This window comes from Dromaius novaehollandiae, chromosome Z (genome assembly GCF_036370855.1).
Source record: "Dromaius novaehollandiae isolate bDroNov1 chromosome Z, bDroNov1.hap1, whole genome shotgun sequence".
Lineage (NCBI taxonomy): Eukaryota > Metazoa > Chordata > Aves > Casuariiformes > Dromaiidae > Dromaius > Dromaius novaehollandiae.
In genome coordinates this window covers 38,710,123-38,723,668 of record NC_088132.1, presented here as the reverse complement: position 1 = coordinate 38,723,668, position 13,546 = coordinate 38,710,123, and the positions used below count along the sequence as shown (strand labels likewise).

The following is a 13,546-nucleotide window of genomic DNA, read 5'->3' as shown; positions in this document are numbered from 1 at the left end:
AAGTTGCTTTCCTATTTGGGGAAATTAATCAGTGAATATGGTACTTATATATTATCCATTGTTTCAGGTTGCACACAATTCCTGTCCCATGCTCTTGGTAGTTTTTTAACTATAACTTAAAATAAAGCAAAGCTTTGATTTGGAGTCAGCATTATTTATATAGCATTAATTTCTGAGTTGTGTTCCAAATATGTCCCAGGTAAATATGTCTGAAACAATACAAAATTGATTGGGTAATTCCAGACTTTGAAAAGCCTGTAGAAGACTCAGGGATTTTCTCAGAAAAAACAGAAATTAGAATCATGAATATGCATTGAAACTTGTGATAGCTATACAGACTCTTTTCCTGACTTGTTTTCATATCCTTGCTCTTTCCATTTTACACATTATGTGCCATGACGAGCTCTTCTGATTTTTCATTAGAACTTCCCTTGTTAGTATCCATTTATATCCCCAGATGAGTCTGAAGAAGGGTAACCCCAGTTTGGAATTGGGAGACCTCAATTTGTCCATTTTGAAGATTTCTTTCCCTCTTTTACATTCACTACTTGGGAAATGACAGCTTTTACAGTGTTCTTCCTCAGGCGAAGCTAAGAAAAATGATTCATTTGCTGAGGCTTGTATTAATGTATGGATCACCTGGAAAAGGTGCAGTTTGAATTATTATTTATCCCCATTGCTGTAATTTTTTAACCCTTTCTTTCTTCTTTATAACGGCTTCAAATTTCACTTGTAAAAGGGAACAAACCCACTCTGTTTCTCTCTGTTCAGGGTCACTCTTTAATTCAGATTCTCATGCTGTAGAACTTGCATTAAAATAACCAGAAGTACTCTTGGAAGTTATTAATATATTAAAACTGTAAAACAGTGCCACCTTCAGTTAAAATTGTTAAATATTTCAGTGATATTAATTAAATGGTAAATAAAAAGATAGTCAGAACTGGTTTTCATTATCTTATTGACGTGTAAAGGACATCCCTTCCTCCATCTCTTGGAATTCCAGTACTGCTGCCATTGTTGGAGATAAATCAGTGTTTAAAAGTGTGAGGAATTTTCTGAAAACTTCCCTAGTGCAGACAACACCTTGGTGTCTGTAAACACGGTCAGAGTTACAGTGCTCTAAACGGATCTGGAATGAGTACAAGACTTAATTGATTGAAGAGACTCTACTGAAGTCTTATCACAAGGAAGAAGGTCAGGCATTTCTTTTAAAGGACAATAAAACTCAACTTGTAAAACTATGCATATAGTTACTACAGGGCCTCAAATGAATCTATGGCGAATTACTGTATTTAAAAAAATATTTTATAGACACCGGCAGTTGTCAATACTAAGTCCATGCTTCTTTAATGATGATGGAAAGTGGAGTAAACCCCACAGTGATGGAAATTTTTGAGCAAAGAAGTGTTTCAGTTAAAGGAAAGTCATTTAAATCCATTCATCTTTCAGTAGCGAATCTTTGTATCTGTTGTGCTGCCTGTCTGCACCACTGCCAGTTGTATGGCCTAGTTGTTGAGCAGCAGCAGTCACGACTACAGAGTATTGGTCAGAGCTTAAACCTAAATGAGTCTCTGCTGGTGGTGACAGAAACGCACAGTTAGAAGTTTGACCATTGCCTCAGAACCACAGTCAGTGCTCAGTGACTGGGAGTAGTTTCTGATGCCTTGTTGGGTGGATCCATGAAGATCTTGCATTGCAGCATCTTTTCAGTACCACTTTTTAGTATCTTCAGTTCATCTCATCATGATACTGATGTATGATATACATTTTTTGCCACCTTCTGTTTGTGTCACAAGTGTTGTAAACTTCATGAAACCATCAGCAATAAAAGGATGTTACTGCACCCTTTTGCCAGGGAGGTGACCTCTTGCACATCAGAAAAGAATTTCAGTTACACGTTTCCTATTGAAATGAGTAAAAGTTGAGTCCTTTGTTATATTCCTTTATACTCAGGACAATTTAAAGATAATCTAACATTTGAGCATTTAGACTGTAAGCATCACAGAAACTGCCTGTCACAAGGATAAGGTTCCATCTGTGTGTGACAATCTTGATGACTGGACAAAACTCATATAATTACCCGCAGGCACTCATGTACGAGACAAAACTCTCCCTTACACCCCTCCACTGCCTGGATACAAAGATATCATTGAAGAATGCTCTGAAGTCAGTAAATCCTTCCAACTGAAAACATGTTATAAGGATCTTTTTTAGAAAGTTCCAGATAGATAAATTTTCACTTCTGCAATCAAATATGCAGCTCTAGGATGCATTAAAAAAAAAAAAAGAAAGAAAACACCCTATGGATACACCTACAGGCCTCTTTATTCACTTCTTGTATTTTGCCTTCTTTAAGAGCAGAGAGCACAATATATGGTCAAGAACTGCTTTTGCAAATTTGACCCTTGCAGGTTTTTGTCAGACACCATTTTCTTTAGTGTTGAGGAAATGCTTTGCCACCTCAGCTCCATCAGGCAGCACTACACGTCTTTACTAGTGTCAGTGAAAAGTCTCCTCAATTTTTCCTGTTCCTCTGTCTTTGTACTTGGATGATCCCATGGCAGTGTTAGCTAAGTCTTTCATCATTAGTGCATAAAAGTTAGGGACGAAATTTTGACAACATCTTTGGAAATAAGAAATTTTATCATCTTTTTATCATCAAGATACTGGTGCACAGAAGCGATGTGGTTCATCCAAGATGATACCAGTATTATTTGATGGATATTGGAATCAAGTTAGCTGCTCCAGGTTCTAGTCCCCTGCCTTAAACACAGACCATCCTGTGCTGTTGTTTATAAAGGAATCAAACAGTATTTATTTGACCCAGACTTTCAGTGGCCCCTGCCTGACTTCACACGTGTGGAAAGATGAGCAAAAGACGTTTTCGCTGGAGCAGCTATTAAAGGCTAGTTGCGTAACAACCCCTGCCGTATTGGTGCTTTGGAGGACATAAGCACTGCTTGCTTCTGTTTCCTCAGGAACAAACGTTTATAAACAGAGTGGAGAAGATTCAGGTTTTCAGCCATGCCCTAGTGCACTGTGGCCCATGGTCTCAATCTCATGTTTAGGGACCCAGCACCCAAGGAGCAGAAAATAGCTCAGAGAAGGATTGAGTCTACCAGTCTGATTTGCGTTACTCTTTATTGCTTATGTGGTTAAATGCCATATTCTAATCCTTTATTAAATGCACTGTAAATTCATCATCCTAATTAAGTAAAGAATACGTTCCTAAGTTTGTAAAAATACTGCTAATTGTTCTCGGTGTTCCAGTTTGCTCCACCAACATATTGGGAAGAAAAGCAACAAAGAAATGGCAGTGCCTTACTCCACTCTAGTTGTAGTGAAAGAAAAGAGAAATACATGACTGTGCCGTGATCGAAGACAGATTTGTAACAAAGGTCATTGCTTCTTTGCAGTGTCAAATTTTACAGTTTTATCATCAGTGGTTTATGTAAATATGTGTTATTAAGGTTAGAAAGTGGAAAAAGCCTGTTCAGCCTAGCAACAGAATAAATGTAAGCTTAAAGAAAGTGACGACAAACAAAATGTTGATGACTTTTTCTTTGTCTAGACCCCTGTGTTGAAAGCAGTGTTTTCATAAAACTCAGACAGAATTCATTTCCATACAGAGTGCTTAATAGTTCCTGTCAGAACAAAACAGCTGGGAAACATATGGTATCCATTTCCCTGTATCACTTGGAAAAAATTTCACATGTAAATAAAACCAACATAAAAGTGTGGGCCTTTGAACCTAGAATCTTATACAATGCATAAATAAGTCAGTACAGTGCGTTCTTTGTATTGGCCCACTAAGTTACATGCCTTTTGATTATTATTATAATTTTTAATTTTTTCTGGGGAAATATACTTTTGAGCACCTTCACAAGTATTAAGGTAATTTTCAGATCATTGTAACTACTAAGCTATGCTAATCCTTCATTTCAAGAATTAATATTTTACTATATCTGTTTCCTTAAGAAGGTGTTCATGGTGATTTGTGTTTTTTGACCACAAATTAGATCCCACTCATATGTAGTTAGCATGTGTAATAAATCTGCTATGTTTAAGTTGTCTTCTTGACTTTGAGAATGTGTGAACTCTTGGTATACATTAAAAGGGCCATGGAAAGGAAAAAGAGATTAAGGGCTTTAGTGGTTTTTTTGGAGTCACCGTACTGAAAATAACAAAATAAAGAAAACTCTTTACTTGTGTGCTGCAGATTATGGAGATCGTGAATATCACAAGCTGGTACTGTGAATGAGCAAAAGTTCAAAAGGAGTAAGTGTTCAGGTGCATGGAGCTCCCTTTCTTCTCTGCAACTCAGATTCCCTAGTTGAATTCTATTTCCTGCAGTGTGCTGAAGATAATGCGCTGGAAGTTCCAGAGCTGTGCGTGTGTGTGTGTACATTATGGGATGGAAAGTCTGACTAAGAAGCCCAAGATGCAGAGAAGTGGAAAATGAGACATCATACCTGACTAAATAGGTTTAATTTTCAGATGAAAACAGATTTTCCAGTTCTTGGAAGGAAAATCCATCTTCCGGAGAAAACAGGCCATTTAAAAAAAAAAAAAAAACAGGATAATTGTTGCTGTTGTTAAAACAAATCCACTAAAAAAAGTTCAAGGAAAAAGAATTCTGACCAACCCTGTTGTTAACCTCCCAAAAAATCATCCTACTCTTCTGATGTATCTCTATGGGATAAAAATAGCAAAAGGCAAATTAGCATAGTCTGGCAAGGCCAGCATAAATGCCACTAGGATCTTTCTGGTGTCCATTACTTGATTAAAAATTACTTTGTAAGTAAACCTTCTTCCTATTTAAGAAAGTTTCTTTTCTGCAGTGTCAAGTTCTTTAGCTATTGTAATAGAGTTGTCATTAAATCTGCTTAGATGTGAATGCACCATGTTATGTAAATCTTGTTTCTAGTGTTTGGCCAGGGGTATCTTTAAAGATGCTGTATCATGTAATAATAAGCAGTTCTCAATCCCATCGCTCTGTTTCTCTAGTTTCTAGCACCAGCTGGAACTGTGGGGTCTCAACTCTTATCGGAAATGCACCGAAACCAACAGGTATTGCAGATATGTGCAATAAATTTAGACCAGTGAAGAGGGTTTCCCCATTAAAGCACCAGCCAGAGAGCTCCGAGAACAACGAAAGCGATGACCAAAAGAACCAGAAGGGGGAACACCAGAAAGGCAGCGACTCTCAGTCTGCTCCTCCAAACGATGACCAGAGCCCAGGAGAAGGAGAGAGCCTTAAAAGTAAAAACATCGAGCCTGCTGTTCTGCTTGGGGAGCTCGAGCACTATGACCTGGATATGGATGAAATTTTGGACGTGCCTTACATTAAGTCAAGCCAGCAACTTGTTCCTTTTACAAAGGTGGCTCCTGATAAAAAACTTTTGAGTGTATGTTCAACAGTGAACGGTCTCAGTGGAAAGAGCTGCTCTGCAGGCAACGCAGAGAACTTGCCCGCCGGCATGACACAGTTCTGTGTTCTGTCCCCCGTGAAAGGCTCTCAGCTGAGGAAAACGCAGCCCATTGTCCTTGAGCAACACAAGCATTTAACGGAAGAATTGGAGCTTTCCCAGCCTTTAGTTAAGTGTAGCTCTGTCCATGAATCTGAAGCCCAGGGCAAGGGCTTCCTCAGCAGGACATTTGTTGATCCTCAGGCTCACAAAACTGAGAAGAATATGCCAAACTGCCACCTGAGGACTTTTCACCTGCAGACTGCAGTGGCAGAAAGCAAGCAGCTTGAGGAACTGAACATGAACTGGAGCAGCACAGGGGGCCCGGAAGAGAGGAATGAAGAGGTGAAAAAAAGTAAGAGCATCTTAAACATTGTAAAGGAAGGCCAAATATCATTACTGGTAAGTACTGTCTTTTTCATAATCCATGTAAAGTAAGAGATTTCAGTGATGTAGTTGATAAAGCCAGCAAAGCTGATGAAGTGCCTGTTTTGTACTGCTGCTCTATTTGTCTTGTATTCACCTTAGAAACTGAGCAAATGGGTTTTCAAACAGCAAGGTTTCATCTTTAAATCAAATATGTAGCAAAACCAATGTATTCGTTTTGTGTAAATATGGACAAGATTGCTAGCTCATGCAGTAAATTGATATATAAAATGCAGGGTTTTAAAACATGAGATCATTTGAACATCATTTTTAAATCTTAATTGAGTTCTGCTTTTCACAACATTTGTGGATTACTTTGTTCAGTTATTGGTGGTTTACCTCAGTTGCTATTTAGAGGCTGACCATGGGAACAGAGGGGCTTCTGTTGTATTCTGATTATTATTCAGGAGTGTTAATGCTGGCATATTGCAACAGCATTCTCGGGCAGGAGCTCTCTCTAAAGCCTCCTTGGCCTCTGACCCATATGAAGTTTTTAGTTAGGTCTAGTGCTCTGATCAGATGTTATCAACGATGGTTTCCAAAGTAACTAGGTGCAAGTTAGCACAATGATGCAGAACATGTGATCTACAGTCAGAAGGGCTGTTGGAGGCACAGTGTATGTGTAAGAACTGTTTTTGTTAGGTTTTTGTTTAGCTTCTCTGTTTAACAGCTAGCTCAGGCACAAAGGCATGTTATTAACATAGCAGCAAAGACAAAGGCAGACTTATTCAAAGACTAGACAGAGGCAGAAGAGTATGTTAGAGTGTGAAGTAAGAAAAAAAAACAGTAAAAAGATTCATTTAAAAATGGGAATTAAAAAAAAATAAAACTGAGGTTGTGCTAGGTAGATAGATGATATATATTTTTTCTGAACAGGCCAAAACATCTGAGTAAAGTAGACTGAATGAGTTGTATGCTGGCAAGTCTACACCACTCTAGGAACTTATCACTGTTACTCCTTAACTCTGTCTTCCTTCTTCCATTTCCTTTCTGGAGTTTCTCAATCCACTTGTTTTTTCTTAAAATTAGATTTGGGCAGGAATAAGGTATTAAGTCATGGTTGTGTAGTACTTTGTTCAATATTCCAAAAGAATATTATAATACAAATTTTACTATGGAAACAAGCTACCAAATAAAAGTCTTCTGTCTTGTGTTTTAACTGTTTTAGATTGTGCTTAGCACAAGTTGCCACTTTTACAGTGTGCAAAATATGAACTTTTTTTTAGGAGTCATGGATGTTTTCTGTTCAATTAATCATCATTATAATGCCAAAAAAGAAAGAAAAGGAACCAACTGCAAAATATACAGAAATTACAAAAATGTGAGTGTGTGCAGTTACATTGTTGAACAAACTAGTACGGAGATGTAGAGCTACGCAAGACCTTGCACTGTTACATGGCAATTACATTATGAAGAGAAAAACTACACAGTGAATCAAGCCAGTTGGCATCCTTCCTCTCTGTCCTATCTCTAATAGTAGCTGGGGAAGTGAAAAGCTCCTGGTTTTGAGAGTTATAAAAGAATGTGCCTATAGGAAAATATCTTTGGCTTATATCTTGGACAGTGAGGCTTGATATTCTGTGTGTTTTTATCCCTAACTGTAAGTGATGTAATGAATTTTTAACCATTTCTTTTCTAACAGCCACACTTAGCAGCGGATAATCTGGATAAAATTCATGATGAATATGACAACAATCTGTTGCATGTAGCAGCATCGCAGGGACATGCAGAATGCCTGCAGCATCTCACCTCCTTGATGGGAGAAGACTGTTTGAATGAACGAAACATTGAACAACTAACTCCAGCTGGGTTAGCAATAAAGGTGACTTAGTTTCTCTACTCTGATGTGACATAAAGGTGATTTAGTCTCTTTCTGTGATGGCTGTAAGTAGTACATCCAACAGAATGTTATTTTTCAAGCGTTTTGTTAAATTGGAGCCAATCTCTGCCATTGGCTGGTACCACATAATATATGCAAGATACAATGTCTGTTGTAGACCACTGGCACTTCATATGTTGTCGTCAGTGCATATACATTCACTTTTAAATCAGTCAACTGGCTCCAGAAATATTTGTTATATTTCAAGGAACTTTTATTTAATTCAGACCTAATTGTTTCTTTAGAAAATATAACAGTTTCTTGTTTTTTGTTTTTAACAAATAACTATATAACCTTGAAAGACAAGTGTGAGAATGTACTTGCAAAGCCTGATAACACTTTGACTGTTTCTAACAATGGTTTTTGTCAGTGTGCCACATCTGAAGGTGAAACTTCTTGAGAGTCCAGAGCAATTGCATCAAAATTAAAATTTACATCTTACAGAACAACCTGTCATAAACTGCAAAAATTAATGCCCAAACTTACAGGAGATCCTATTATGTAGGAAAATGGGAAAGTGTACAGTGTTGGTGTGCTATAGTAAAATACAGTGGTATACCAGAAAGCTGAGGTTTTAACCAAACTAATTCTGGGTCTTCAGCAAGTAAGATTGAATGGTTGAGTGCTGTCTGTCAGCAAGAAACAGAAACAAGTGTTTCTGTTTCTTCAGGGATTTTAATCGTTATTTTCTTTTTGGAAAGACTTTAGAAAATGATAGAGGACTGGTGAATTCCAGCCTGTGGGAAACCATTTTTATTCTTCGAGATGTGACAGTCATTCCAGTGACATAGTGTCCTAGGGCAGGAGTCAGGGATGGATATATATATATATATGTATATGTATTTTTTTTCCTGGGACAGGCCATATGAATGAGAAATTAAACTGATATCTAGCTGGTCTGTACTACTGAACTGCTGTTATGAAATGAGGCTTTTAGCTTCAATATTCTGGCCCATGTTCAATCTGAAGAGCTATGGTCTGCCAATCTAAAGTTGTCCTACAATTTTAGTTGGAAATGCTTTTCTCTCTTGTGGCTTTTTTTTTTTTTTTTAACCTAGGTAGATGATGTATTTATAAGGTAGTAACAGGTCTTGTCTTTTTCCCCCCAAAGGTTGGCTTTTTTAATAATAGGCAAAGGGTTCCTTTAGAGTCTGTAACATTTCTAGAAATTTGTGTAAATATAGTTGAATTCTCCCTGAATGTGATGGTGCTCGGGAATAAATGTTACTAACAATGACCTGCATGGCCGGAGTTGTCCTGGGTCAAATTCTATCTCATAACCTTAAAATTATTTGGCATAAATAAACTTCATAGGTCCTGCTCCTTATTTCCAAGATGTTTTGGGCCCTGGTAGAATCAACTTTATTCTTCTTGCTCTTAGATTATACTATTATAACTGCAGTGATGTAATAGTATATGGGATATGTACCCGTGTTCTGTAAGAATCATGAGTATCAGAATGAAAGAAAATTTGTATGCAGGAACATTAATTTCCATGGAAGAGGGTTTCAACAGGTGATTTACTGATGATGTGCAACATTTTCCAGTAAGGAATGAATTAATTACAACAATCTGGTTTAATTCAGGACCTCTTTCTGTGCTTGAGTTATGAGCTAGAGAGTGAAAATAAAGCATATGTTATGGCCAGTCATATTGCCATATTGATCGTTTGTTTTATTCGTTTTGTTTATTTAAAGCAGCTGTGGAAAAATCCTCTGTAAATTAGCAAAATTGTGTTATTTTGTAGGTACTTCATTTTATTAATTCATTACCTTAGTTTTAAAAGTACCATAAGGTTTTACTCAGTTGCAATGCAAAGGAAAACACAATGAATCTATGAAGTTATCTGTGCTAACTAGTATTTGAACCCTGATTTGATATATGAGGATTTTTCTAGAGTGGTTAAAAGAACACAGTAGTTTTCATTGTTTTACTTCATTTTTGAAATTGAGAGAAACAGAGGAAAGTAAGTAAAGTAAAAGTGGTGTGTGTGTGTCTATGCACACGGTACATATGCAAGGAATAAGACAAATATCAAACAGATTTTACTCCAATTTTTTCTTTCTCCCCTATCATTTTTAAGTGGGTTAATATTTGTTACATTCTTTTTCTCATTTTTGTAACAATCAACCTGAAACTTGAAATGGAAATTTCTTTCCTTCCCAGGATATCGTTTTTCTTTTTATGCACACAAACAGCTTTATATGTTTCCTGTGTTGACCCATGTGAAGTCTTTATCAAGTACTTGAAACGTTTGTTTTAGCTATAAGGAATAACATGGCCTTTATGAAAATGACCATAGAAGAGTCAAGTAAAAGAAGGCCAGAATGGGGTTATGCCAAATGACGTTTACCCAGCTATTATCGCTGAAAGGGGACGCTGCAGCAGCAAGAGAAGCTGATAAAAGCTCTTGCCTTTACACTGGGCCACAAGCATGCTCTGAAGGAAATATTCATCTGTCTCTGCAGCATCCACATCCTGCTTTGTAGTAATTTGCGCGCTACTACCAGCGTGCACAACAGCTTGGGAATCTTGAGCCCAGGCTGTAAAAGGTGTTCAGGGCAAGAACCCTCTTCTGGTTTGTGTTCATACAGTGTCACGTTTAGGTCCTAATCCGTGAGGACTAGGTGTTCAGTTACTAAAAGTAACACATAATAATAATTGAGCATACATTTAATTACTGAACAGTGAAGACTTTAGTATGTAGGGAGAGAGCCTGTTCACTCTGATCCAGCAAATGATCTCATTTAATCATTGAGCCTTGCTGTATGAATGATGGAAGCAGAACTGTGTTTTCTTCTGAATGACTGAGAGTAGGGGGCAGATAGTGTTTAATACTGTTTCACTGCCTCTTGAACTGGTGTCCCCTGTGGTGCCACTCAGCAAAGGTTCTGCACCAATATGTATGCACAACTGTAGTTTTAGGAGGGAAAAGATGGAAAATGTAGGGCAAGTTTAAACTGACAGGTAATATCAATAGCCAAGCTATATTTGGTCCAGGACAGCAGGATAAACAAGTGTATTATGTGAAAGCAGGTAAAAGAACAAACTTTCAAACAAACTATAATGTTGTAACATATTAGTGGTTCTGATAAACCCTTTCCTGTTTAGTAGATGTGTCTGGAGCTGAAACAAGTGGAATTCTTTACATTTTTTTTTCTTTATTTAGAATGGTCAGCTGGAGTGCGTTCGGTGGATGGTGAGCGAAACAGAAGCTATTGCAGAATTAAGTTGCTCAAAAGATCACCCAAGCCTTATTCATTATGCAGGTTGCTATGGTCAGGTATGGCTTTCATTCACTTTTTACAGAGATTGATATGCTCATACAACAGTTTCAATTAAAAGCATTTTTATAGCCAAATAAGCATTCTGTGGCTATTAAAATGCAGGTGTTTTAATTACTTCAAAGTAGGAAGGTCCAGAACACTTCAAAGAAAGCAAGAGCCTTTCCCATTTAATCTGCTTATTTTTTCAGTATTTGCTCCCTTAAGTCAATTTTTTGAAACTTTAAGTAATGGCGAGGAGAAGACTAGATGGCATATTAGGCTCATCTGTCAATTGAAGAACATTGAGGAAGTTTAATCATCTCATTCTGGTCCATAGAGGACTCCTTGGGCACATCAGAAAATCATCAGACACTCTGGGATAGTTCTCATTCCCTTTCCAGGAGAGAATCATCTCAAAAAATTTTGGCAAATTGTGACAGTTTAGGAATTCAGTATATTGGCACTGAAGTGAAATGTGGTGAAACTTGAACATCATCTGTCTAGCTCTAGCCAGTTTTATTGAGAATTACATATAAAAATGTGTTGTAAACCCATCCTGGTCCACACCTAACTTATCTGTAAATCTAATGACGGGAAACCTCAGAAGTTCAGCGTTTCAGTGCTCTGCTAACATCTGGGGAAACATACACCACTTAATCGCACCACATTCTCTTCCCGCGAAGTCTGTTTTTCCTAAACAGACCTTGCACTAACCCCTCTTCAAAGGACCTTCTTCAGGATCTCATATGGAAGGAATAGTGATCCATTATTGTTCTCAAATCTCTTTGGATGGGCCTCTTTCTCACCCAATGCTATTTTTTTCTCTGTTACTGGTAAAGAGAGAACAAGCAAAATGTAGCCACTCATCTTAAGAAAGTTAGCTTTTTTTTCCCCCGTGCAAGTGAGATTGTCCTATTAAATATCATACAATGATTGTGGCATATTTCTGCTTTTCATTAGTCCTGTCCAGCGATGGATTTACTGGAGGGAGAGGGAAGGAGAGCAGGGAGGTGTGGAAGGCTAGAGAGCTGGAAGTCCTCCCTTCTCCTGGTGCTTTCTGAGGCAGCACAGACACCCTCATTCACGCACTGACCAGAGAGACCTCTATTCCCTTTCTGCCTCCCACCTACTGTGCACATTACTGGTGCAAATTAGAACCCTGCTGGAGGTGCTGATTGATTCTGTCCTTTCTGTGACAAGTTTGGTCAGTAAATCTAACACTGAATATAAGGCCGCTGGGTGTCTGGTCAGAACTGGGTTTGAGAAAGGAGTGTTTGTGACTGGGAAGAAAGTTTGGAAGAGAAAGCTTAATGTGAACTTACATTCATGTCTTCATTTGAGTTAGCCTAATTTTGCCCTCATCTCTAAAGATGTTTACACAAACTAAATTCAGTGAAGCTCTGTTTTTTTTTCAGTGGATTTATGCTGTCTATTGCCAGGAGCAGATCTGGCACACTGTAACTATATTCTGTTCAGAGCAGGAAGGAAGCTCCCCCAGTTAAGAAACACCAGCTACAATCAGCCACCCATGAAATTTTAAAAGGTGATATAAAAATTGCTGACAAATCTTCATAGTTCACTACATGTCAAAGAAAGTTCACATGTATTGTCAATTATCTTTTTTTATGTAATCCATAAATGTCTTGCAGACTTGAAAGAATACTGAGGCTGAAAGGAAGCCAGACTATCTTACCCAACTGTATTAAGAAAAAGTTGTTGAGAAATTCAGATGCAGAGTTGGCGCCCTCCTAGAAGGTTTAATTTATTTTACTAGTACTTACATGAGAGATAATCCATGTAAACACTGATCTTGGCAGAATTACAAGAGTATTATTTTTACAAGGAAGACCTGTTGTTCAGTCATTTTCTAACGGAGTCAACCCATCCATTGTTTCCCAAGGCACTGTGCATGCATGCCATATTCTTCTTCAATAAATATCGTTTAGTATGGGCAGCAAAAGGGAGCTTATATCAAAGTTCCTATGTTAATTGTGGTCAAACCACAGTCATGGCCAGACTCCAAATACAGCTCAACAGTACTGTGTTCTTCATCTCTCTCTCATCTGCTTTTGTTCCATGAGAGAGGGACTGTATAAGTTCATGTGATGGGTGAGGAGAAGAGCTTAATGCCAGCCTGCAGCCTGGTCTGCATACCTCCTACCTCTTTTTAATTATGGAGTTGTGCAACCTTGGAGAGGTATGGAGGGGCAACACGGTTGACAGAAATCCCCTGTCGGGTGTAGGTTGTTGATGTATTGCACATCATGGACCAGCTATGGCTGGCACAGGCACCATCTGATAGAAAGGAGATGGTGCTGCAATCCTAGGTGCGCTTAGTAGGTCCTAGGAGCTTCACAGGGATGTGGTTTCTTTCCAGCACAGATGCTGCAGTAGCAGGGACTGTGCAGGTTGGAGAGAGAGGGTGGGGAATGCTGAGCGTTTGTTACATCTAAAGCTCCAGTGAGCCTAAAGCTTCAGGGGAACTAGAGCTGCAGCTTGACTGAGGT

General features: G+C 38.2%; 1 protein-coding gene across 10 annotated transcripts in view; it reads left to right on the top strand.

Annotated features, from left to right (window-relative positions):
• LOC112992365 (synphilin-1) overlaps window positions 1-13,546 on the top strand; it is an 83,369-nt gene that overhangs the window by 45,129 nt on the left and 24,694 nt on the right. For 9 of the 10 annotated variants that reach the window (XM_026115360.2, XM_026115357.2, XM_064502838.1 and 6 more), the window contains 3 exons: window positions 5,008-5,870; window positions 7,537-7,716; window positions 10,943-11,056. In XM_026115360.2, coding sequence (XP_025971145.1) covers window positions 5,008-5,870; window positions 7,537-7,716; window positions 10,943-11,056 — 1,157 coding nt within the window. Of the gene's footprint in view, window positions 1-4,216; window positions 4,279-5,007; window positions 5,871-7,536; window positions 7,717-10,942; window positions 11,057-13,546 lie in introns of those variants that run through there. The other variant, XM_026115365.2, reaches the window with a different exon arrangement.